General features: G+C 45.5%; 1 protein-coding gene across 1 annotated transcript in view; it reads right to left on the bottom strand.

Annotated features, from left to right (window-relative positions):
* Positions 1–3,165: 3,165 nt before the first annotated feature.
* gig (TSC complex subunit tuberin) overlaps positions 3,166–24,933 on the bottom strand; it is a 44,147-nt gene continuing 22,379 nt past the window's right edge. Inside the window, exons 21-30 of the mRNA XM_089567044.1 lie at positions 23,582–23,732; positions 19,648–19,829; positions 17,794–17,843; positions 17,464–17,644; positions 16,783–16,855; positions 13,548–13,815; positions 11,503–11,642; positions 8,868–8,946; positions 7,996–8,090; positions 3,166–3,354 (exon numbers count right to left, since the gene is read on the bottom strand). Of these exons, the coding sequence (XP_089423170.1) occupies positions 3,208–3,354; positions 7,996–8,090; positions 8,868–8,946; positions 11,503–11,642; positions 13,548–13,815; positions 16,783–16,855; positions 17,464–17,644; positions 17,794–17,843; positions 19,648–19,829; positions 23,582–23,732 (1,366 nt within the window). The 3' untranslated portion in view covers positions 3,166–3,207. The remainder of the gene's footprint in view (positions 3,355–7,995; positions 8,091–8,867; positions 8,947–11,502; positions 11,643–13,547; positions 13,816–16,782; positions 16,856–17,463; positions 17,645–17,793; positions 17,844–19,647; positions 19,830–23,581; positions 23,733–24,933) is intronic.

Genomic DNA, 24,933 nt, shown 5'->3' with positions numbered 1-24,933 from the left:
TTTGGAGAAAAAGATTGCTTGAAGTTTGCGTGATACAGGTTCGTAATTGCTGCTCTGTATTTATTGCCTCAGAAAGGCATAGCTAGCAAATTTAAAGTTGTCCATTACTGCATGTCCAAGGGCCACACAGCACATACTGTTGGCTGTTTGCTGGAACAGGTAGTACAGCAGCTGGGGAAAATTATGATGCTGCACTTGTGTGGTACATGAAAGTAAACATTTGTCACTACAAAGCACACCCACATAAACAGAGCCTCTCACCATTCTGCTAAAATGCAATCAAAAGTTGTGGATCTTTACTGATGTCTGCATCCATGACCATAGTAATGCAGGTGTGTATGCTTAGCACAACTAGTTGAGTCGATATACAACTCAAAAATTGCGTAAACACTGTTAGAATTTGCAGTGTGTGCTTGGCAGTGGGCGTGGCCAACTTATTTTTAGCCAAGGAGTCTCCCACCAGAAGCACGGGTGCAGAAGACAAATAGCAAGTACTTGCACATTGGAACTTGGAACTTTCAGCTATTATGCGATGGGGGAATGGATGTTTCTTTACTTGTGTACCTCTCAAGGACAGTCAACTTTCCAGAAAGTTGCAAAAGGGGCCAATCAGTCTGTATGTAAGCAGACACAGTAAAGCAAACTGGGTTAAGTAATGGTGTGAATAAGGCTCAAGAGCAAAGCCATTATAGTATACAAATATGCTTCATTCATTCAGGTGACGAGCATACTGCCTTCTCAGGAATGCATGCAACACCACCACCCCTGCCACAGGTACACACAGCCTCTCTGTTGACAAAAATAAATTGTAAATTGCGAGGTTTAACATCCCGAAGTGGCATGGGCTATGAGGGTGCCATAGTGGAGGACTCTGGATTAATTAAGACTACCTGAGGTTCTTTCGCATGTGCTGATATTGCACAGTGCATGGGCATTTTTGCATTTCACCTCCATCGAAAAGTGACCACTGCGACTGGGATCAGCAGCCGAATGCCAAAGCCACTGAGCCGCCATGATGGGTGACTGTATCACCAGACATATCAGATATTATGATACCCGGTTATGGTACAGCCCCAGTCAAAAGTATACAGCCCAAGGGGTTTGCTTGCGAGGCCTTCAGTGTGCCTCGTAATGCGTCCTCAGCAACCGTACCTTGAAAGAGGAATGGCTTCGCGCCCTCAATCTTCCCAAGCTTTGGCCTGCGAGATGTGCTAGGGAGTTGCATTAAACAGCTTAGAAGCAAACCCCTTGGGCTGTATACTTTTGACAGGGATTGTACAGTCGGGGACAAAAGCCTCCGGACCACGTGTTCCTCTAACGAAGCCAATAGCTCTGCTATTAGTCGGCGGCTGGAAACCACACCTGTGGAGTTAAAAGTTAAATTTTTGTACTTTCATCTCCGCAAGTGCGGTCTCCAGCCGCTGTCTGATAGTAGAGCTATAAGCTTTGTTTGACGAACACATGGTCCGGAGACTTTTGTCCCCGACTGTACATATTATGGTGCACGTTTCACAACAATCCCTAGTTTGGGTATAGCGAAAGCTCTGATTAAAGGCTGCTGAAGCAAAAATAGTTTTGCAGCAGTCCTGAACAAAATCACACGTACTACCCTCATTTCCACCCTATTATTGTGGAGCTGGGCTCACCAGCTGTGCTACAGTATTTGATGAACCACCTGAGAGAACCATTGATGAACACTTGGAAGAGCCACAAAGTGCGACTCTCCTCATGCGCTGCACACTATGGAGAGTAAGATTTTAAGCGTGTAATACTTAGAGGCAGCCTTTCACAGGTTTTCAGCAATGAATTTATAGAACCCAAAGCTAAAACAAGCTCATCAGCAGAACCAAGGATCTGTCCATCCCTTGGGCAGCCAAAGGACGCTATGGATTTGCTGAACACAAATTACTGGGCTAGCTTAGCTAGTTCAACATACCTTCCTTCATCCGTATGTGCTGCAGTTTTGCTGATACATGGAATAATGCAACTGCAGGAGTTCTAGCATAGTATAATTGAACCGATGACATCCGAAAAAAATTGCTGAGGCTCAGCTTGGCTAAGCCTGGGGAATGCGAAGCATATTAGTGGCTAGGCTTGGTAATACATGGCTTTCCTTGGTTGAATACTTGGTCATTTTAATACAACCACTAGAAGCCTTCGTCGTGGGGGAAGACAACGGCATGGCTACAGCGGAACGCAGACTAACCCCGAGACGCGCGTTGGGTGAGCGCCTGGATTGCCACGGAAGCCGCATCTGCCTGCCCGGTGGAGCGAGCGTTTCACCTACACCGAGTGTGAACGCGCGTTCGAAATACGCGGGAATGCGCGGGTGTGACGGCTAGGGGTCCCACGCTGACGGCGCGAGGTGGAGGCCGGCTCTCTCAACCGATGTCACGTGGTGTGACATCACGGTGTCACGTGAGGGTCCCACGGCGACGGTGTGAGTGGTAGCTCTAGCAATATGCTTCGCATAAAACTGTTTTATTTAGTTAATGCTACAGAGGGCAGAGCCGTTTGCTCTAAAACACACCTCAGTGCTTAAACCTCAAGAAACCTGAACACTGATGTCAAATCGGATGTCTTCCTGTTGAAAAATCGTTTTCGCTGCATTTCGCTGGATTGGGTGCACAAGTGAAATTTTGGTGATGGAATACAAGCTGGATATTCCCCAACATTCCAGAGCTGCTCTGTATTATTGAAAACAGTTCTAATTCAAATGGAATAATGCATGGAAGAATGAGAAGAGAGGAAGATTTTGGTTGATGCCAGTCAAACAATAAAGCAGTCCCTCATCAGCTGCGATATAAGACTTTATTACCTGGAAGTAGCCATGCCATCACTTGACTATTTACAGTACAATTACTATACAGTGCTGCTCATATTTCATTTGTCACCAATACAACATAATGCTGCATTCCCAATTCAGCAGTTACGGATGTTTAGGTGCCAAAAAGCAACACTACTATTTAAGGTGTGCAGTAGTGGAGTACTGTGGTTTAATTTTGACCACCTACGGTTCTTTAACTTGCACAGATTTCTCAGTATGTAGTTACTTTCAAATTTGGCTGCTGCAGCTGGTATTGAATGCTCAAAATTTAGTTGCAGCGCTTTTCTGTTAGATGGGAGGGAGATGACGCTCTGGCAAAATAAAACATTAGTCTCATATCACGGTCAGCTGCAAATACACTTGAGGTTTTATTTGAAAACTCAGAGGGCGGCCAGTTCATCAGGTGGCGGCTCGCCACTGCACTTCAGTAGCCGTATCCGTAGCCGCTCAAGGTGCCGCAATCGCTCATGCCAGTTGTTGACATAGGTGCTGCCAGCCTGAGACCGGTGCAAGCTGGTGCATGCCACCTGCAGACAAAAACATCGAAAATAGCATACGACCCTCCCTCCGCTGGCAACGATAAAAGGGGAAGCACACAAATATCATCATTTCATCAGCGACAGCTGTCAATGGCAACAACCCCCCACTACAGCATGACTTCGGTCGGTCTCTTATCACGTAACTACACCCTGGATGCAGCCAGAGCCTCATGCTTCGTGCAACCTTTGTCATCATCGTGTGGAACGCATGGTTGTAAAACACTGCCAAATGCTTTGAAATGCCTTTGAATGCTGAATGCAGCTGAAAGACAAGAGCCCACAAAAATGCGGCGGATCGAACACAGGAAGCATGTGCTAGGGACGATGCCTGAAAACATCTTCAAGTTTGCGTCCACACATTTCATGAACAATAACTGACATTTATGTCGCGACGTGTAATGCAGGGAACTTGAAGATAGCAGTATTGTCTGGCCACACACTTAGTTCACAACACAGCTCAAGGTACAAGCGTCCTTGCTCTACCAAAGCCACAGAGAGTAGACATCTATGTTGGGGTCATAAGCAGTTGTAGGGAAAGGTGAAGTGGGTGGACACCTGCAGTGGTCTTGCAAAAGATTAAGAAAGAGGCAGATTAAAGAAAAAAATTACATTCACACTAGCTCTCTCTGAGCTGTTATAGCTATCAAACACGTTGAATTGTCACAATCAAATGGTTGATGGTTTATGGGGTTTAATTTTCCAGAGTGACTCAAGCTATAAGGATGCCGTAGTGGAGGGCTGCAAATGATTTCGACCATCTGAGTTTCTTTGCACCCACATGGCACAGTACACAGGCCTGTGGCATTTCACTTCCACTGAAATGCGACCGCCGCAGCTGCGTCTTTCAGATCAGCAGCCAAGCACCTAACCACTGAGCCACCACGGTGACTTGTCACAATCAAATAAAAATGTGACACTATGACCACTTGTTAATAATACCACTACGCCTTGTTTGCCTTGCATATTATATAAGCATCCTGCTTTCCTGTGCTGATTTTAAATTAGCCGCAGTTCTAATGACACACCTGGGATCCTTCTTTAGAGATTTTGTGCCATTAACATTTTAAACTTCATTTGGGATTTCAATATTCATTTCATATCCCACCATAGTGACAACAATGTTGGGAAAAAAAGATGGCACATGTCAGTTTCTGGCCCTGAAAGAGTAACTTCCATGGCAGTTAAGCCGCACCCAACCTGTTGTGAAACATGAATTTCACAGTCTTGCACCGATCTCGCGTGGTGTTAAGGTTTGCCACTACTGGCCATGGGGCAATACAAGCAAGGAGAAACGGCACACTACAGGTCAAGCTGGGAACTGATTAAGCTCTAGGTTAACAAGAATAAATTGGTTTGATTTGGTTGTGGGGTTTAACATCCCAAAGCGACTCAGGCTATGAGAGAGGCTGTAGTGGAGGGCTCCGGAAATTTCGACCACCCGGGGTTGTTTAACGTGCACTGACGTGCACTGACTTTCGCCTCCATCGAAATTCGACCACCGCGGCCGGGATCGAACCAGCGTCTTTTGGGTCAGCAGCCAAGCACCATAACCACTGAGCCACTGCGGCGGATAACAAGATTAAATTAAATAAAACACTAGCTGAGTTAATGATGCAAAGAATGGAGTATTTTATGCCTAACTCTAGACAAGGTACAGTGCTCAGAATAAACCCACATTCAAAGGAAATTAGAATGCCAAAATGCTTACCATCCGATACCATTCAGAACTGCATCCTGTAATGTTTTAGGCACATGTGTGAACTATATACCGTAAAAAAGCAGTTTTTTAGGTGGCGTTATCCAATATGACTGTGAGTCAGAATGGCAGTTCATGAATGATATACACGTTGACCTCAGAAACGCACAGCTTTTAACACACTAGCGTTAAGGCTCTCATTCTATAGACAGTCCCGTGTCACCGGTGTCCGCGGCGATGCGAGCAAAGAAGCAGGTGGTCCACCTACCACCTAGGTCAAATGACCTAATGATGTCATCACACCCTGGCAGGTGGCAGTTCAGTTAATAGTCGGTCGTGAGAGGTTGCTCAGGAAGAGCTACCTGGGTGTCGCAAGCCCTGCCGGTGGCTGTGTTTGAAGCAGCCAGCTGCCGGCACAGTAGTGCATCACTTAATGGCTGCACCACTGAGCCAGTAGTGGAACGAGGACGCCCCACCATCTATGAATCATGCAAGAGAAGGGGTGCTGGCATGGAAGGGATCTCTAATGCTATAGCATAGTACTCTTAAAGGGGCCCAGCAACGCTTTTTTCATATGCTTTAGATGATTTCTTCATGACACGCAGATACCGAATCAAAAAGAATTACTGGAATCGGTGCACTAGAACGGGAGTTATTAAGAAATGAATTTTCAAAATACAAACAAACAAAAAATTGCCCTCGACTCAAATTTTCCCGGTCTTCTCTTTGCCGTTTCACTCACCCAATGACGACACGCGGCGAGACCAATCAAAACAGCGTGCACGAGCACGTCACCACAACGTCTCGGAAGATATAGCTTCTCATGGTTTCCTGATCGCTGTAACACATTTCCGCTGACGCTGACGGCGTCGTTTCCATGGTTATATGCACGTGGGCGCTAGACTGAGACGGAGCGAAGGAGCCGAAAGCTCCACTCTAGTACAGGCATGCTGTTGTTGCTCGAATCTAGAAAGCATCCTTTCAGGTAGCATGGCTATTTTTGCATTTTCTTGTGCGAACGTGAAGTAAGCCGGGCCTGCCGGCCAGCCAGCCTGGACGCCGGCAGACGGGATCCCGTCTGCCGGTGTCATAAAAACGAGCTAAAGAGTGTTCTTGACGTAAGTAATAAAGCCTGGGATAGGAAAATGAGAAATATATCATTTTTCTGGGTCACTGGCCAATACCGAGTTGCTGGTAAAAGGGACAACTGTGGCACGAGTGAATTTGTTGCGAGAACCGCCTCGCAGCTGCCTCTGACCCGACGGGGTCCGGCTCGACTGCCGCCCGCTAGCTCTGCTGCTGAGGGCGTAGAGGAAATTGACCACGCTATTATTTTATTGCAAGATAATGCTGTTGACAGAAAAGCAGTGTGAAGAGTAGGCCTTTTATTATAGCACAGGCGCCTTCCAAAGCGCCAGCCGCTGCGGCTTCGATGCGAAACGAGCTATAGGCCTAGCGACGACCCCGGCGGCCAGGCAGCAGCAGAGCTCGTCGCCCGGAGCGCCCGCGAGCGGTGCCGTTGCCGTAAGCTCGCAACATAAGCAGGCATGCTTTGTCGCTGCTCGAGTATAGCTGGCAGTCTTTCTGATAACAAGGCGATCTTGTCTTTCCTTGCGATATTTGTATACCAAGCCAAGCAGCGCTCAGGCACTGCTGCACGGCGGCGAAGTGCGACACCGGTTGTGGGCGGAGCTTGGGCAGAGCGGCGCAGCAGAAGGCCACGAAGTTCTTTGATGCAAAGTAATAGCCAGCACCTCTGCTGGGGCTTTTTTTTTCTAACAAGCTTTGAAATGCTTTTGGGTAAGAAAAGATGCTAGCTTTTCAATTTAATATAAAAGGACACAACAAAACATAACATATTTTTGCTCACGAACACAATTAGCTTGTTATATTAGTTGTTCATCCAATCATAATCGCCCGCCAGCTGAAGTCATATCCGCTGCAAAAATGCAAAAGACCACCGCTGTGTGCCGACGCCGTCAGTGCCATGATTTTGATTCTTAAGCAACTTAAAATATTAAATACAGAAATATGCGTGTTATGACTGGTGGTAATAGCGTCGCCATAACTCAACAATTACAACAAGGAAGCAAAACAATGCACTCAGATTATGGTGCAGGGCCCCTTTAAGGGTAGGTAAAGTGTTATGTGATGGTGAAAGAAAGAACAGTATCCGTGTCTGCGAAGTGGTAAGCAAAGAGGACCAAGCCACTGAAGGAACCCATTAAAGCTATCACATCATACCCTTAATGGGGAGCTGAAGTGTTCCCTCAAGTTTTAACTCATTTTTGGAAGGTTTGCAACACTGTTCTTAAACAGATATGTCACGAAGCTTAACCAAGCACTTAAACTCGTTTTATTTCTTGAAGGTACAGAAAGATAAGACTCGGAAACAGCAAATGCTGCATTCATGTGGGCTTGAGTTACTAGAAACACGAAGGCAAAAAGCCAGCCTTGAGCATTTTTCACTGAAGGAATCTTCAGTTGCACAGGTGCATCTAATACAATGGTGCGACTAATGCGTGATTTTTTTGGAATGATGCCTGATTGCAGAAGGGTGCAACTCATACAAAGGTGCCATTTATAGACCGGAAAATACGGTACATGCCACAAAGGCAGTGGGAACATTCAGTCAAGAATTTTCAATGCTCAAATTCTCTATTTCCCATTCACAGTCCAGCACTCCAGTAATAAAAGTTTTCTCTCTTCCAAGACGCCATTACCAGAATTCGCTGCTTATATTCCCCTGGTGAACTGACAGCAACCGCAGAATTCCGAATTTCGGACCAATGAGCATACTACCATATCTCTTTTTATTTCTCCCGCCCGCAACTAGTGTAACTGAAGCATTTTAGGGTGCAACACTATTGGGGATGCTACCATAGTGAAAAAGAGCACAGATGAGGTTACATGCAAACAGAAAAGTGGCTCACGTTTGCATGCAAGGCTGCCTGACGCACATACACCCCCAGACTGCTGTCAGGTACCAGCTGAGGCTCAGGTGGTGGTCGCAGCAACTCCAGGACCTCTGTGCCATTCAAAAAACCCTGCTTTGATGGGCACCACTCAGAAGGGGGTCAAAAATGCAGCCAACTGCATGTTGTTGCTAGCTGTGCTGTGCAAGTTAAGAGTATCATACCCAATAATTCTGGACAAAAGCATTTTTGAGAGGGAAACCGTTTATGAACGCAATTTATTTCATACAATGCAAGATTTCACTATAACACTCAATATATCCACAGATCACCCAACGGCAGTCTTCTATTTTTTTTTTTCTTTTAACGTTTTTGCTATCGTCAGAGTCAGAAGTGTTGCCCATTAGTTTTCGATGGCAGTCTTAACTGTTCAATGCAATCGATGAAAACATTTTAAAAGAAAGATTTGGCAACATATCAGAAGAATGGACCATTATTTTCAATATCTTCATAACAGTGTCTTACAATTTTCCAATTTTGAAAATTTTGTCCGAGAATGTCGTACATGCTTTACACCATGCCTGATTGCACATCAGTTGCGCTTAATCTTAATCCCTCATTTCACAGCACTACAGTGATAAAAAAATTTGCAGGGTATGTAGAGAAAAACCTGATCCAGCTAGGTGATTGCTACAAGTGACCTCTGTGGTTTATTCTTGCACGCTCTAAGGAAAGCTTGCTAATTGCGAAAAACGAAGATGCGATTATGAACTTGTTGCAGCGTCCTCAAACGTTCCTCAAACAAAATTATTTCAGTGCATTTCACCACATGCAGAAATTGTACCTCCGTGCTCAGTATAGCAGTACCAGAAGCCAAGCTTATCACTCACCAGGCTTGCCCACCAGAGAGACCAAGTTGTGCTCTAGTTTGAGGGGCTCCACAACAACACATACACGGTGGAAGTCTCCCTGCAGGGAAGGTACAAATGCATGCGTTACAGGGCACCATTTCTGTACAGGTGCAAACTTCTCATCAATAAAAATACATTTGCATGTCAACTAACTCTTTTGTAAAGAAGAGGATACACACCAGAACTTGAGGCTAATTAAGGCCCCTAACTTTCTGCAGTGAAAAATTCTAAATTCTGTGGAGGCAGAATTAATAATCCAAGAAATTTCGCATGAAGTATAATACACATGAAAGACAAATGCAAGTTTATTTTCTGACCACATGCCTTGCATGCTCTCTACTAAAACCGAAGGTGGCTTTGTACCTCAGCATCAAGTAACAATTCCTATTATCTTCACTCAAAGAATGGCGCTTGTTTGAGACTAGATCTCCATAATCTAGTCTCATGTTCCCTGTGATAGGCAAGTATTTGAGAGCAATTAAAGAGAACGTTGAGGTCACTTCTTCCATTCTATCTAAGAAAGACAGGAACATCGAAATCTTCACCCTGTTCGTCTAGCTTAGAAAAAAAACTGTGCAAGGTTGCTAACACTAAATTTCAGTTCTCGAGCAATTTTCAAATACACCAGCCACTCAGCAGCTAGGAATGGTGATTTTTCAAGGCATTCTGGCACAGTAAACCTTTCTTTCTGGTAGAAACTGGACCTGCAGCGGATCGCTCTTCGGCTATGGTTGGCCTGAATGGTTTGGGATTTTGTTATAATTGTTATAATTGTAATTTAAAATTTTCCTGAGGTCTCAAATTCCCCCTCATTTTAATTAGTCCAAATAAGGTAAATCATTAGTCATTTTCCTATTGTTCTGCCGTTCCTTCTGATATCTGCGACAACTGTATAAAAAAATGAAAATTTGGCTGCTAATACAAAATGCTCGAATAATGCTAAAATCTGTGTTTTTTCGTGGAATTGCGGGAAACTAGGGGCCTAAATTATTTGTCACTTGTGTTTTAGTGCAAAGCACTGTTTCACCAGCAATCCTGAAAAAGGCAAGGTTTGTCTGAAGCCTCTCAGATACCTGTAGAAATAAACTGCAGAAATAAAACAGATCAGCGTCGCTGGCCACTGCACGAGGGCAATGTGCTATTGCCACAGCTGATCACGCCTCGTATTACACTGCCGCACTCTCGTGCTGTGCATTGCACTCTGTCATCTTCATCAATTTCCATCTGTGCGCAAAAGTCACAAAGGAAAGGAAATGCGCATGAATGGTTCCCTAGATCAGTGGACACCTCAATCGTACTTTGAGCTATGAGGCAGTAGTGACAGATGTGCGCTGCTTGCTTTTGTGTTGACAACATTTTGGTAGAAACACAGCACTGGAGCAATTGGCCGTGGCACTAGAGCAATTGGCCACTGGCATTAAGAAGGATTCATTGGCACTGGCGTTGAAAACATTGCAGACTCAGTTGATTTTGAGGAAAGGAAAGGCGCCTGCCTAAGTGGCTCCCTGACTCAGTAGATACCTCAATCATCAGGTAGTGGCGGTGGTACACACTTGCAGAAACCTGCTTTCGCACAATATTTCATGCTTAGCAATGCTAAACTACCACAAAATTTTTCTACAGTGCGGCACTGAAATTTTATTACACAGTGTGACATTGCAAGAGTAAAACACAGGCTCCAAGTGTGTTTTAAAAGTGCTTGAAAGTAAACGGGTTCCTTAACCCTCCCCTTAATTTTCTATGGGAAAACCAGGAAAAACTCCATTTTCACTAATGACGCAAGTCTTAGAAATGCAAGGTGGAAATAGTACTGACCCACCAGCCACCCCCTACAAGAGCCGCCCATTAATCTGTCCCTGCATGGGAAGTATAAAATGCCTCCCTGCACTGTGTGGCTTCTGCTGAGGAGAATAAATGTTTGGGAAAGGCGTTATGGTGAGGTTTAAACGAAGAAAACTGAGAGTTACATTATTGTGTGTAATGTTTGGTTTGGTTTGGTTTATGTGGGTTAACGTCCCAAAGCGACTGAGGCTATGAGAGACGCCGTAGTGAAGGGCTCCGGAAATTTCGACCACCTGGGGTTCTTTAACGTGCACTGACATCGCACAGCACACGGGCCTCTAGAATTTCGCCTTCAAGAAATTCAGCCGCCGCGGCCGGGATCGAACTCACGTCTTTCGGGTCAGCAGCCGAGCGCCATAACCACTGAGCCACCGCGGCGGGGCTATTGTGTGTAATGTGGGAACCCAGTGACAGCTGTTATGCTGTGCCCCCTTGCGTTGTACCACAGAGCCTCATCCTCTCCCAGTGCACTATATATTGTAGCCAAAAATCCTCACTTCCCTCCCTCCACCACTCCTGGCCACCTAAATGCACAGATGTCTACGCCAATGGCACCAACATTTTATTAACAGCTGTTGCTGTGAAACCAAATAAGGTGAGGCAAAAAAATGCTATAAAACCAGAAGGACCTCTAATGGTCCATGATGGCCAGTTGCGAGGTGGTGTCAACTTTCCAATGCTCACAATGTCATTCCCTTTTGCATCACTTCTTCAAAAATTTATGCACCCAGCTAGTGTTATCAGTAAAGCGCAAATAGCAGAGAAGCCTCACCCGAATGGTGGCCATGTCATAGGGTTCACCACTGTCATTGTACACAATGTGAACAGCATCATTGCCAATGTGCCTCTTCTTGTTGCCGCGCAGTCGGTCACTGTCAACGTTGGGCATCAGGGTGGCCACATGGAACACCACTGCAATAGAAATTTGTATGCCAATATGCTTAGTGTAAGCAATAAGCTTAACAGCAGCAACAATTCCTTTATCACAAGGAGCAGAAGCAGCAGAAGCACAAGCACTGAAATGCCAGTTTGGATATCAAATCAATACGGCTGATTCCTTTAAACATTATTTCAATGAACTGGATTAAATGAAGCTCCATCTCCTGAAGCATAACCAAGCATGCATGCAGTTACGGTGGTCTCTATATATTATGATCGGCGGATTGTACAGTGTCAGTGTTGTGCAATGTTTTCCTGGCATTTGACCAGGTTGCATCATATTTCCAATCACAGCACCAAGAAACAGCATGTCTCAGAACACTTAGGACTTACCTTTATAGTTCTGTATATGCATGATGCAAAACTGTGCCAGAAATGAAATTTTTTTACTTGCAGAGCCTTGAAGAATATTTTTGACTCATCTGCAATTTAGATATTAAAAACAGTTTTCTTTGCTCCAGGTATGGAGTTCTCAAAATATGACCACTATGTTGGTCATGCAATACCAGTGATCAATACAGTCTGGGAGCACACTGCCAAGAACAAACAACATAGCTCAAAAGGTAAGACCCAAATGCAATGCAAGCAAAGAGATATGTATGCATCTGTTAGCAAATGGGTCGTCGGGGGAAGATGATGGATTAGAGAGTGGTTATAAGAAAAGGAGTAACTGTTTCACTCATGGACACCAGAACCAAGCTGCGAGGGAGAAAGGTGAAAGGAGGGAGAGAGCAGCTGTAGTGGAAAATACTCAGTATTAATTCCACCTCCCCTCCCCCCCCACCCCACCTCCCCCAGCATTTCTTTAATATGAGTTGATCACGCAGTACACGGGTGCTTTTGCATTTTGCCTCCATCAAAATGTGGCTGTCACAGCCAAGATCAGATTCAGCAAACTCTTGCTTAGCAGCCGAACATACTAGCCACTGAGCCACCAAAGCAGCTTGAATAGGTTTTAGGCGTAAAAAACAGACAGACACATAGGTAGGTAACAGGACGAAGCGCTTCGTCCTGTTACCTACCTATGTGTCTGTCTGTTTTTTGCGCCTAAAACCTATTCAAATATGAACCAAAACCAACTAGCCCAGCAGCAAGTGCTCTTAGACAAAGCAGCTTGTTAGCAAAAAACTAAATAAGCCTTTATAGATGGTTCTAAGCATGATGTGTCTCAAAAAGAGCCATGTCCACATCGTGTGCGAAGAGTCACAAGGAATCAAGCACTGCAGTTCCGACAAAGGCAGTGTGTACTGAAGCTCCTTGCCAACAACATTTCCAAGACTGCTTGACAGCTGCACAACACGGAATGCATTAAGTTCTTCACTTTAACAGGTTGCTGTTTACTTTGGCAGGTAAGCAATAATTGTGGAGACACTCAACTTCATTCTCTTCAGTTGTCAGTTATAGTGAGGCCATCTATAATGAAAGGCTGCCTCCTAAGTGAACATTTTTTAGAACAGTCTGCCTACTTGCTGTAGTTGATAACAAACACTCCCTGTAAGCTAGCAGTGCACAAAGCAGCACAGAACACAATTAAGAAACAAAACTGTCCCATTCCCTCAGTTATTAGTGACAACATCCACTATCTACCTTAGCCACCTCCTCGTAACAGAACAGGCCAAAAGAAAGCAAAAGGAAGAAGCACCATGAAGCTGGTACTAAAAGAGTATGTGAACATTCTTGGAAGGACCAAGCCAAAAAGATATGTGAAAAACAGATCATCGCAGGAAGGAATGGAAAAAGGATACTGCCAGCCCACATGACTCCAGGATATTGCAAGAAGTCTCAGTCTGTCCCTCCATGCCAAGAAACGGACCACAGTAGCAGCCATGCAGAGGAAGGAGCTTGCAGGACCGAAGTAAGGAAAAAAAAGGCGCTTGCCCTGGGTGACGTCATCCTGCCAACAAAGGCAGTGGGTGCCGTCCTCGCCCGAGCAGGCTAGGCCACCCACATATGTTCGACGAGGGTCCACCTCCAAGAGGCGCACGAGCGTGCCGAGCGACGTCAGCAGCTTGGTGTAGCGCACTGACCCGTGCGTGTTGGATAGGATGCACTGCTCCTTGCCAGCCTGACCTACTCCCACATACACAAGGCCCATCTTGTGAGTCTCGTAGGTTGGGATGAAGTCAAACACGCTCAGCGACCGCTCCTGCACACACGTGCACACAAGGTACTGTTGTTGCGTGTATGATCGAGACTCTGCACAGGGCAGTGGCACAAGACAATGATATGTGGGAACGCAAGCTCACTGGCATTGCGTGCCAGTGTCATAGAAGCAGCTCAAAGCCAGTCTTGAGGTCTACAGCCCATAGTGGCCACAAAGGCAACCGTCCCCATGAGTGTGCTTATTAAAGCATGCTCTGGGCCCCGTGACACCCTCACTATCGCCCCATAGCAAAGAGTGGCACAAGAAGCTTGAACTTCACACCACTAGTTGCAGCCAGCAATTGTGCTTCCATCAACCACTTCCTTTTCTATGTGATGTTCGGTAGTCTGGCAGGAGTCAAGAAGGCTCCTTCTTTTCCATCGGTGCATTTCTCACTCATGCACCACTGGCATGAGTAGCCAAATACGCTGTAAAGACTACAGCAGTGGCCTAGTGGTTTTGTGCATCCGCCTCGTTCGTGGGAGGTGCAAGGTTTGATCCCCTGTGCCACTGGGTACCCACATGACCTCCCAGTCAGTACAGGCCTTCCCCTGGCCTGGTGCGCATCTTCTATGGGGCGAAGTGTTAGAAAAATGGGTCGTTGATTTCACCTTGTGCTAACAAAAACATGTTAGCCATGGTGCTCTTGCACCATCTGAATCGAATCGTCATCGTCATAATCAAATATGCAGCAAAGTCAAAGTCATAACACCCCGTGACCATCTTCTGACCAATGACACGAGTTTCTCTTCAACCAACCAGTCCATTCTCTGCAAAGTCAGAATAACAAATGACCATGCCACGTCACTTCTCCCACACAACACATGTGTTATGAAGATGATAACAGTTACGCCACTGTGCAACATTTTTGTATAGTGAAGCGGAAAGTTGTGGAGATTTTTTTGTTTGTGACATAGGCAGGGGTCGAACAGAGTTTCCGTAAGAGCAGCCAAAGAGGTACAGCTCTTCTTTTGCAATTCAAATAGAGCATGTGTTTATCTACATGCAGGTGAAGTGTTGTGCCTTATTTCTTCACCATACTGTGAGCACCAGGCACGCACTGATGTGCAGTTTCCAGCAACACCAGTTTCTTATTTATTTGGCTTAGGCAGCTTTCCCAAGGTAGCAAATGCAGATAGCTGCAATACTTCACTTGAATAGTAAGAAAAGCACTGAATGTTTTTACAGAGAAAGCTGCTATAACTGCTATTAAAGGAATAAAATTGTGCAAAGGGATTGAAGAAGAAAAATACAAGAGGCGTGAGGACAGGACAGAGCGTATGGTGTCCTCAAGCCTCTTGCGTTAACGCAAGAGGCTTGAGGACACCATACGCTCTGTCCTGTCCTCACACCTTTTGCGTTTTTCTTCTTCAATCCCTTTGCACTATTTTATTCCTTTAATAGCTGTTATGAACCGACTCGCCCAGACGAAAGTGCTTAATGCTATAACTGATTTAGCCACTTAGCCCTGCATTCTACAATGTAATCTACAGCATTAGCTGTAAGACATTAATTACTTAGAGAATTAATTCAATTCAATGACCATCACCTGCCAATTGTGGCAGGTGACAAAATGGAGAGGAAAATCCCCCTGTCAACATTTAGGGGAGAGGAGGGCAAGGGAAGAGAGGAATAGCAGGAGGCTGTCATCATTGATAAAACAAATGAAAGTTTTTCATGAAATTTCATAACAAGTGCGATCGCACCTAGACTGACCCCAGAAGCAGTCCTCCATAACGCTGTCATGTTGGATCAATTGAGGCACTGTTTCTAGGTCATGGAAAGTGCCAACACTGGAGGAGTGACATCAGCAGTCGATTATCAGAGAGGCAAGGTGCAGTGCAACACCAACGAAATGAAACAAGACAGATTGCAAAACAGACACAAATATGGCAACTTGAGTTATGATGCAAGCAGGACCATCCCTTCCACGTTCCTTTGCATGCCTAATCACAAAGCGCTGGCTGTGGAACGCCACTTCTAACATAGTGCTCACGGCGACATGCAGCCCGCTTAGCCCTCATGTGTTGGCTTTGCTGGATTAGAAGTTCCTTGATGGGCACAAAAACAAAACCATGCCAACCCTGCCATAGCTGACATGGTTTAATTATCCCCTGTGTACAGGGAGCTCTGTACGCTGTATAGTTCTGTGGGCTGGCCTTGAGGTTCATGTTTCGCTCAGTAGCTTTATTTTGTCCTGTGTGGCCAATATGCAGTTTCTAGATTTTGATAAAGAGAAATTGCAAACGGCAAATGCGGTCCCCAGGAAACAACTGCAGCAGCACATGCAGAACACAGCTTTGCCCATACCGCTGTCTTCCGCAAGCCCCACTGCCGAGTCTATTCCTATCGTAGTGATTGAAAACAGAAGGACCACTGGCACAAGTTCACTTTCATCACCGGCATGTTCACAACCAGTCATCGACTGCATCGTGGCATAACGAGCCGAGTGGCGCAACACTTGATCTCGACTCGTAAGCATGAAGTGGTCATGCCATGGTGGCTCTTCATAGCCGTCAGTGCATTGGATTAAGCAAGACTTAAAATTACAAAGCGTACAATTAAGCCGTATGCCGGCTGTTGATTTTATAAGGAAATGGATGCAACAACAGCAAGACCATACAGCAAGTTCCAGTTGGATACAGTGCAATTTTTGGGGACAGCTTACTATTACGATGCTCTGAATACCAAAAACGCAATGCAAATCGAACTGAATAGCAAATTCTATTCACAAACCATTCCAATTTTTTAATATCAGCACACCCCCAATAGTAGTCTGACTTCGATAGTGGCAAAAAGAAAACACATATGTGCTAATGCACATTAAAGACACATAGGTGGTTAAAATCAATCTTGACCTTTTCATTGTGATGTGATTTATAGATTGGCTGTAGCTTTAGCAAACAAAGAAAAAAAGCTTTAAGCATGATCCCCACATACGACTTAACCAAGCACTGCCACATCACTTACCACATCCGATTCTGGCAGTGGCAGTGCCCGCTCTGTCTGGCCAAGACTCCGGAACAGATGCAGAAAGACAAACCTGCATGAGAAGTAGCAATCATTATGGGCAGGCTCGAAACATACAATAGACTGTATGTGCCTCAATGTGAGGCTAGATGTGGCCCACCAGTACACTACATCATATGGCAAATATTCAATCAACAATAAAAAAGTGTGCAAAATGTTTACTGTTAGGAACTGAGCGTCAATGACGTGCAAAGAAAATCTGCCTCAGTACATTTGACGCTACTAGCAACATGCGTTACACCTGCCGCACGTGCACTTTTATACGCCTTGAATATCCAACACATCTGGTTTCTACTTTGCAGGGTTGATGCCATTTAGGTTGTTCTTTTTTTATTTCCCTACTTGCCATGTGACATAAGTTGGGGTTGGCAATACACCAAAGATAGCCATGGAGGCTATTCTCACACAGGAACCTGAGCAGGCTCCAACTCAATTTTGTGCATCAGCCACATGAAGAAGTCTTCCTCCCTTGTAGCAGCAAGCCCAATTTCACATTTTTATTTTGGTCTGACTGAAATTCATGGGGTGTCACTGCCAAGTTCACTCCAGTCTTAGTAAACCTGCTCTTCCAAAATGCTGCCTGCAGCAAGCATTCCATGACTAAAGTAACGAAGGATGTACCTGGGATTCATGCCTGAACGGTAGAGGTCCACATAGGAGGTGGTGGCCATGGCTCCACTGTCTGAGGATGGGCTGACACCAGACACCGTGTGGCCCCGGTCCCGGTAGCTGCTGGCCGGCACCTCTGCGTGGGACCAGCCTTCTAGGCTTCTCCGAGCAGACTGGCCTCTGCTGTCCCAGGCTGCAGTGGATGAATGCCTGGACTAAGCTCAGCAACTACAGCTCAGTGGCAAGCTGCCTGCCTTCAAGCGGAGTGTCGCATGAATTAAAAGCCCACTTATACGCCTGGTTCAAACAGTGCAGTCATTGTAAAGGAAGGAATGCACCTACCTGCTGCCGCCTGCCTGGGGGGTTGGCTCTCCTCAGGGATACTGTCATACCTGCATGCATACAGCACGATAAACGGCCTCAATCATGCACCATGTCAGAAGACAAAAGTGTGTGCAGTATGAAAGCACAGCTCGCAGGTACATGGATTTTAAAACACAATAAGTGAACATAGTACTACATTCCACTTATGCACTGTGCGGACAACTTGTGCACTGTGCGGACAACTTGTGCAATGTGCGGACAACTGGTGCAATGTGCGGACAACTTCTGCGCTTTGTAGCGAACTGCATATTCTGTTCGTTCTGCCAAAAATTGCAAGGGCAAAGACTTTCCTTACAATCTTTGGCCCTCAGCCTGGAAACAGGATGGCACTTAGTGCACTACAGTAGAACCTCATTCATTCGGAAAACTGAATAATTCAGACACCCCGTCCAGTCCTGTCAAATGCACATATTTTATGGCATGAAACTTGCATTAATTCAGAGCAATTTTGCAACACTTATGTTGACTCGGACAGGCAGCAGAGCTCGCATGAAAACATGGTGCCGGAGATTAGGTGGTGATGATGTCGACTAAGAAGCTTGGCTGCTTATAGCAAGAGCGGTGCCAGTCTCCAACCAAAATGTAAAAGTGCCATACTCATAATTATATCATCAATCAAGAAGGTACAATGAGATGTCTTTTGTTTTGTGCTGCGCTCCCTTGTTTTTCTTCTTTGTTTTCATTGTACGCACATAGCGAACTATGCTGCTAACATTCTTCCCGTGTTATCATGCAGCTGTAATTGTTTTACACTGCATCGTGTGAGTGTGCGCAGGGCTTGTTTTTCTCCATATGGTATGTGTGTGTGTGAGGGGGGGGGGGGGGGGTACATGTGGAGGGGGTGGAGACTGTGTGCTAAAGGACATGTGTGGGCTCATTCAACTGTGTTCACTGAACCACTTGTAAGACATGCGAAAAGAAGTATTGCCATGCAAATATCTTGCAGAAAGCAATACACGATTACAAATTTTTTCAAGAAATAAGCGTATGTGGATGTGGAATACTTAGTTATATCTTTTTTGATTTCCCCAGTAATTCAGCATTCGGTTAATTCAGACTTTTTTTTCTAGTCCCATGCAATCCGAATCAATGAGGCTTTAATGTCATACACTGCATCCTGCAGTGTATTATTTGTCTGCATCCTGCTATCTGCAGCAGATCAGTCCTTTATGCTTTCCAGTGCCCTCTACAAATGTCAACCATGTTTTCATGAGCTTCATTAGCCGCCTGTTACAATACGGGTTATGCCAGAGGACAGTGTCGACACCCTCAATGAGCAACAAGCCAGCTGATGTCAGGACGATACTCTTATCACTGCAGGCTTATCAATCTGTGCTAACCTCCAGTGCAGCTCAGATTATGGACACAATGGCTCTAAATCAAATGTGCACAAATAAAAAAAGGCCTTGACTCATGCCGCAAAAATATCACATTTTTTTCACAGCCTTGGCATGCAGCCTGAAACTGAGCATTGCACCCTAAACTTGCACATTCAAACAAGGTGGAGTACTTGCTGATTCAATTCAGAGCTGTGCACCTTGCCTGTAAGGCAATTGCATTTTCATGGCAGCTGCAGTTCATAGGCTTACAATTAGTCCTGCAGAGATGTATGAGACACTGGGGCCTGCACAGTGGTCTTGAAAGCGAGAACTGCACCTTAAAAGCTAAGATGTCAAATGACCGGCAGTCAAGATCTGCCAGCAAGATATATGTCAACCACGATTTACCATCCTTCACCACAGTGGTTAGGTCAAGTCACAGCTAGTTCACCTGATCAGACAGACATGTCACAGCCAATAACGTCGCACTGACCTGTCACACCGAGGCAAGTCTTGCGCAGGCACCTCAGGACTAGAGTTTGTGCGGCGCAAGGGGGACCGCTCACCAAGGCTGGGCCGTTCCCCGCTGCTAGCTCCTCGACTGGCTGCCTCATCTTGGGCATCCACTAGGTTGTGACATCGGAAGATGGCGGCCACATCTGGCAGCGGGAAGTCCTGCAGCAGATCCCACCTTCGTCGGACTCATTTTTGCGCTAGCGCACGCCCCAATGAACAAAGTGTCCTCAGAAACAGTGTGTAGAAGTAATGCTGAAAATTACAGTCAACTTCAAGCTATATTTATACGAGAAAAAAAAAAACCTGGTGAGACTAGTAATCCTTCATAACATACCATATGAACCGTAAGAAGGTGTGTCGACAGGTTCACACAGCCAATGACACACTCCTAAGGCTCTATTGCTTTTGCATCATACTGAAACTAGCACATATGCACAACCTAATTCCCTACCTTGCACCTTCTCCAACCACCACTTTTTCAAACAGCCTCACTGACCTTGCTGTCAGGTGTGTGACCATACGTATAACATAACGGTCCTGTCCGCACGCCACTCAGTCACCACATTACCTCCCATGCAAACTCCTACCCTCCCACGTGTCCTACTCCTGGGAAAGCAGGGCCACCTAACAGTATGACCGCTCTTGGTGGCCCACATCCCATATGCACTGGGTAATGACCACACCACATCACCCTTAACCTATCCACTTCAGAGAGCAACCCAGGCTTGGCCCACAAAGTTTTCTCTTTCGCTCTCAGAAACTCAGCAGCCAACATGTTAGATAAAGCAGATGACAGATCACAGTGCATATCATGTACATTTGACTACAAACACACTCACACATAACAGCCACTCCCCACAGCTTGGCATCAAAAAAATAAAAAGACTAAAGCTTTCGCAGCTACCACCTGGATTGTGTGAAGGCTCATCTTATCAAAGCCAGTATTTAGCTGGCACAGGTGGTTTTATAAGTGCAGTAGACTCTCATTGACTCAAACGCGAAGGGACCAGAAATTTTTGTTTGAATTATCAGAAGTGCACCTTAATACGACCAAAGGCTAAATGCGATTTGCTTTATGAACGTCTACGAACGTGGACTATGAACGTGGCCAGAAGAAAGTGGAATGCACATTTGTACTGGAATGGCAATATGCCTTCTATAAACAACTAGCGACACACCAATCAACACACAGCTGGGCGTGACTTGCTCGTTTGAGGGCTGGTAGCAAAGCTCAGAAAACAAAACAATGTGGCGACAGGGTGCCTCCAATAGCTTGGAGTGCTGATCGGACCTCAACACAGGCCCCCTATGGATGACGCTCGGGTTAACCAGTTGGAGGTGCCACTACCACTACCAGTGCAGTGGCGCAGTGGTTAAGTGATGCGCCACTGCATTGGAGGTGGCTGTTTCTATCACAGCCACCAGTAGGGGTTGTGCAACACCTGTTGCTCTTCCTGAGCAACGCCCGATGACGAAGCATTAATTTAACTGCCACCTTGCCACAGTGGTCAGTTTGCTCACAATCCTGTGGGCAGGTTGCGATGATGCCACAAGGTCACAAAACAAGAAGCACAACGCAAGGGTTGGTTTGCCTGGAGTACTGCTTTCAGGTGCCAGTACTTGTAATGAACAGAAGCATGCAACCATGGCAGGACACCAACAGGAGCCGACTGAAGAGCGTCATTTCAGCTCATTTGCTCAAGGATTTGAATGCATGGAGTGCAGTACCCAGATATCCTTGTTATAGAGACTCTGAAACACCTTCTGAAGAGAGTACATAAACTCAGTCAGTCACTACGTTTTCGCTTCATGAACACCTGAGCCAAATAATAGATTTCTACATGTAGCAGCGAACCAAGCGAAGCAAGTCCTTTCCAGCTACTTTTCTTGCTCGCGCCCTCCTCCATCATAAGCCCCTGCGTACTTCTGTTCAGAGATGGCCACTGGTTAGATTCTTTCAGATGTTATGCAGCTACCATGACCTCAGCCAGACAGCAGCATCGCTCCGGCGGGCCAGGAAACTGCCCAACAGGGAATTTCCGCACGAGTGGCACTAACTTTTAAGCACGCAAAAAGCGACGAGAGGAGAGGGAAAAATGCGACGAGGCTGAAATTCAAACTCTGACTACAGATGACTCAGCTTCTATAAAACGCAATAAAAAAATCTTGCTTGAGGATATTCATGAAGCAGTGCTTTTTAACATCCGAAAATACTACCACACGTTTTTGAGAGCCCTTTGAAAGCCCCGTTAAGGCCTCAAGGCAATAAATAGCATTAAGAATAACTGCACAAAAATCTTCATAAGGTAGGCAAAAACAGAAGAAGAGATGAACAGCTACAACTAAAGTTCTTACGAGACTGCAAGCCAGATATTTAGCTGTACTATGAGAGGTAATTTAACAAAACTTCTGTTTGGGCTAGATGGTGCATAGCTATAAATGAAATGAAATTTAAGCGCACACGAAAAACGCACACAAGAGGAGATACACACAGGACAGGCGCTAACTTCATCTGATTTATTCGCAGGTAAGAGAGCGAAAATATATACATAAAACGAGACATGCGCAGTAAAGAAACAGATCGTCATATCACAATGCGTGCTCAAGGTATCTGTATTCTGCCTGCAAAAGATTAACTGATGTGTCACTCACACAGTCACACATCAGTTAACCTTTTGCAGGCAGAATACAGATACCTTGAGCACGCATTGTGATATGACGATCTGTTTCTTTACTGCGCATGTCTCGTTTTATGTATATATTTTCGCTCTCTTACCTGCGAATAAATCAGATGAAGTTAGCGCCTGTCCTGTGTGTATCTCCTCTTGTGTGCGTTTTTCGTGTGCGCTTAAATTTCATTTCATTTATTATGAGAGGTGATCAGTAAGTTTTGTCCCCTAGGCTTTAAGATTTTTATTGGCAATGGAATCAAAAGAAAGAACATTAGGGCAACCTTCCACGCTTTTGTTTGAATGAAATCTTTCAATTTCTACGCTTAACAAAAATGTCATAGGCCCTGAGGCAAAGCTTATCCTTCCTAAGAGTTGAAGCTCATCAATATCCTAGGGGGGAGAACAAAAAAAAAGAAAAAAAACAAGACCCTTACACAAGAGCACATGCTGTCAAACTCGTGTGTACTGAACTCGAAGGGGATCACGAAACAGTTTGGTTCATCAATAATTCAAAATATAAATAACGGTGGTAAATATGCTTATCTGTAACCTAAAAGTGAGATTACATTGCACCATGCAAGCGACTCGCTTCTTGCAGCGAGTTGCCGCCCGCCGGAGTGATGGCAGGGCAGTCCTCGCTAGGCGCGCTAGGCTATATCACGCTTCGCATCAAAACTGCAGCGGGCAGTTCTTTGGAACTAGCTGCTGCCTGGTATAAGATGTCTAATCATGTTACCAGTGCACAATAAAACTATAAATAGACCAACCACTTAATAAAATTAAGCTACAGTTGGTTTCCGCAATGCCTACGGTAGTAAAGCATGCCACGCAATGACCGAAGCAAGGATTCAGTTAGGTTGGCTTCACCGCATGACAGCACTGTGGCTTAAAAAATGAACACAACACTTTGAAAGTAACCCTCAAGCACACCCCACGTTGACATTGTACCATGCTTTAGCAGCAGTAGCGATGCCAGCAAGTGCCCGAGGCTACACAGCCAACCTGGCTCCGTGCATGAGGTGATCGAAGAATGTCATTAGGAGAAGTGCCACTTACAGGGGACGGTTTGATATATTGATATATTCTATATATTGCACGACTTTCCTGCACTTAGAGAATATAGATGCCCAAAGGCCTAGCAAATGGCAGAAAGGATACCACCTATGCAAGCATGAGCAGTCCGCCACCACTTTTATCAACATTCGAGCAGTGGATGTATCCCAGAGCAAGTGCACTCACGGTGCTGGTGGCCGCGCGGGGAAAGAGGTCGTTCTGCAGGCGCAGCAGCCAGGCACTGTTGCCCGTGGGCCGCCTCACCAGCACCTCGGCCCAGCCACAGCACCAGCAGCCGCACACATGGCGCAGAACCAGCCCAGCCCGGCCGCCCCCCCTGCATTGCGACCTCCTCCAGTCACCGCCGCAATCCTGGCCACTGGCATGGCCCAACAAGAGCGCGAGCAAACGACCACACGGCGTCACATAAAAGAAAAGGCTTCCAAGTGTGCCGGGGTTGGTGCAAATGCCCAATAACATTTATCGAACCACCTTCGGGTAATTAACGTTGTAAAGTGACCACAATGCACAGGAACAGCTGTGTTCCCTGTCATGTATGAGACATTGCCAGCATCACCGCGGCCCCCAAGCCGACAAAACCAGGTGTGACACCATCAGACCAGACCAGAGAATATAAAATCTGCTCTGGCATAAGCTCAGTCCATTCACTAGTCACATAAAAAAAAAAAAACAGTCCCTCCTTGTGGCAGTGTAACTAAAGCCAATATTTTGGCTGGACATCATTAAATGGCAGAACAACAAGAATCTTCCTCCAAGGTATCTAGAGCCCCTCCATAAGTGCAAAGCAAACAATGCCTATACACTTGTACCAAACCTTACAAACCTATAATGGTCATATGAAAAATACAACCCAGACAGCAGGACCTAGATAATGCAGTTTGATAAGAAAGGGTTGGTGTGCCCTGTTACCTTTCACAAAGAAGCTCACAAGAAGGCTCAAACATAGCCTGCAAACATAGTAAGCAGGCTCAAAATGACCAAATACATTGCTCTGCCTCTGACAGAGTAAGCCCTATACAACCTTACCGACTGCTCATACTTGTAAAATACAAGATGCAATTATAAAAGCCCAACTCACTTCAACATACCATTACATACTAAACATGTCCAGAGCTAGGCATACCCTCAGTATTGCTGGTAGCACAACAAAAAAATGATACCATATATGTCAAATGTTTAAAACACACGCTAGATGCACTACACAACCTGACTACACAATCATATGGACTACATCCACTGCATGACAAAAGCCTCTACCAATTTTCCTAAAATATGCGTGTCCTGCGCTAACCTATCCCAGCAAACTTGCTACAATAGAATCTCAATGATACAATCCCAGTTGATATGAATTTTCGGGATCATACGAATTCGTTAAATGCCTTGGCCAGAGTACACAGCATACCGTAGACAGAAATTTGGATGTTAAGCACAACCCCCTGGCCCACTGCGGATGATACAACATCATGGTTGCCAGTCTCGCAGTGTGCACCGTAAGCAGTGAGCAGCATGCAACCAGC

The sequence above is a fragment of the Amblyomma mixtum genome, chromosome 1 (genome assembly GCF_055824585.1).
Source record: "Amblyomma mixtum isolate Tamu chromosome 1, ASM5582458v1, whole genome shotgun sequence".
Taxonomy (NCBI): Eukaryota; Metazoa; Arthropoda; class Arachnida; order Ixodida; family Ixodidae; genus Amblyomma; species Amblyomma mixtum.
The sequence above is the reverse complement of the archived record's forward strand: the minus strand, read 5'-3'. Positions and strand labels throughout refer to the sequence as shown.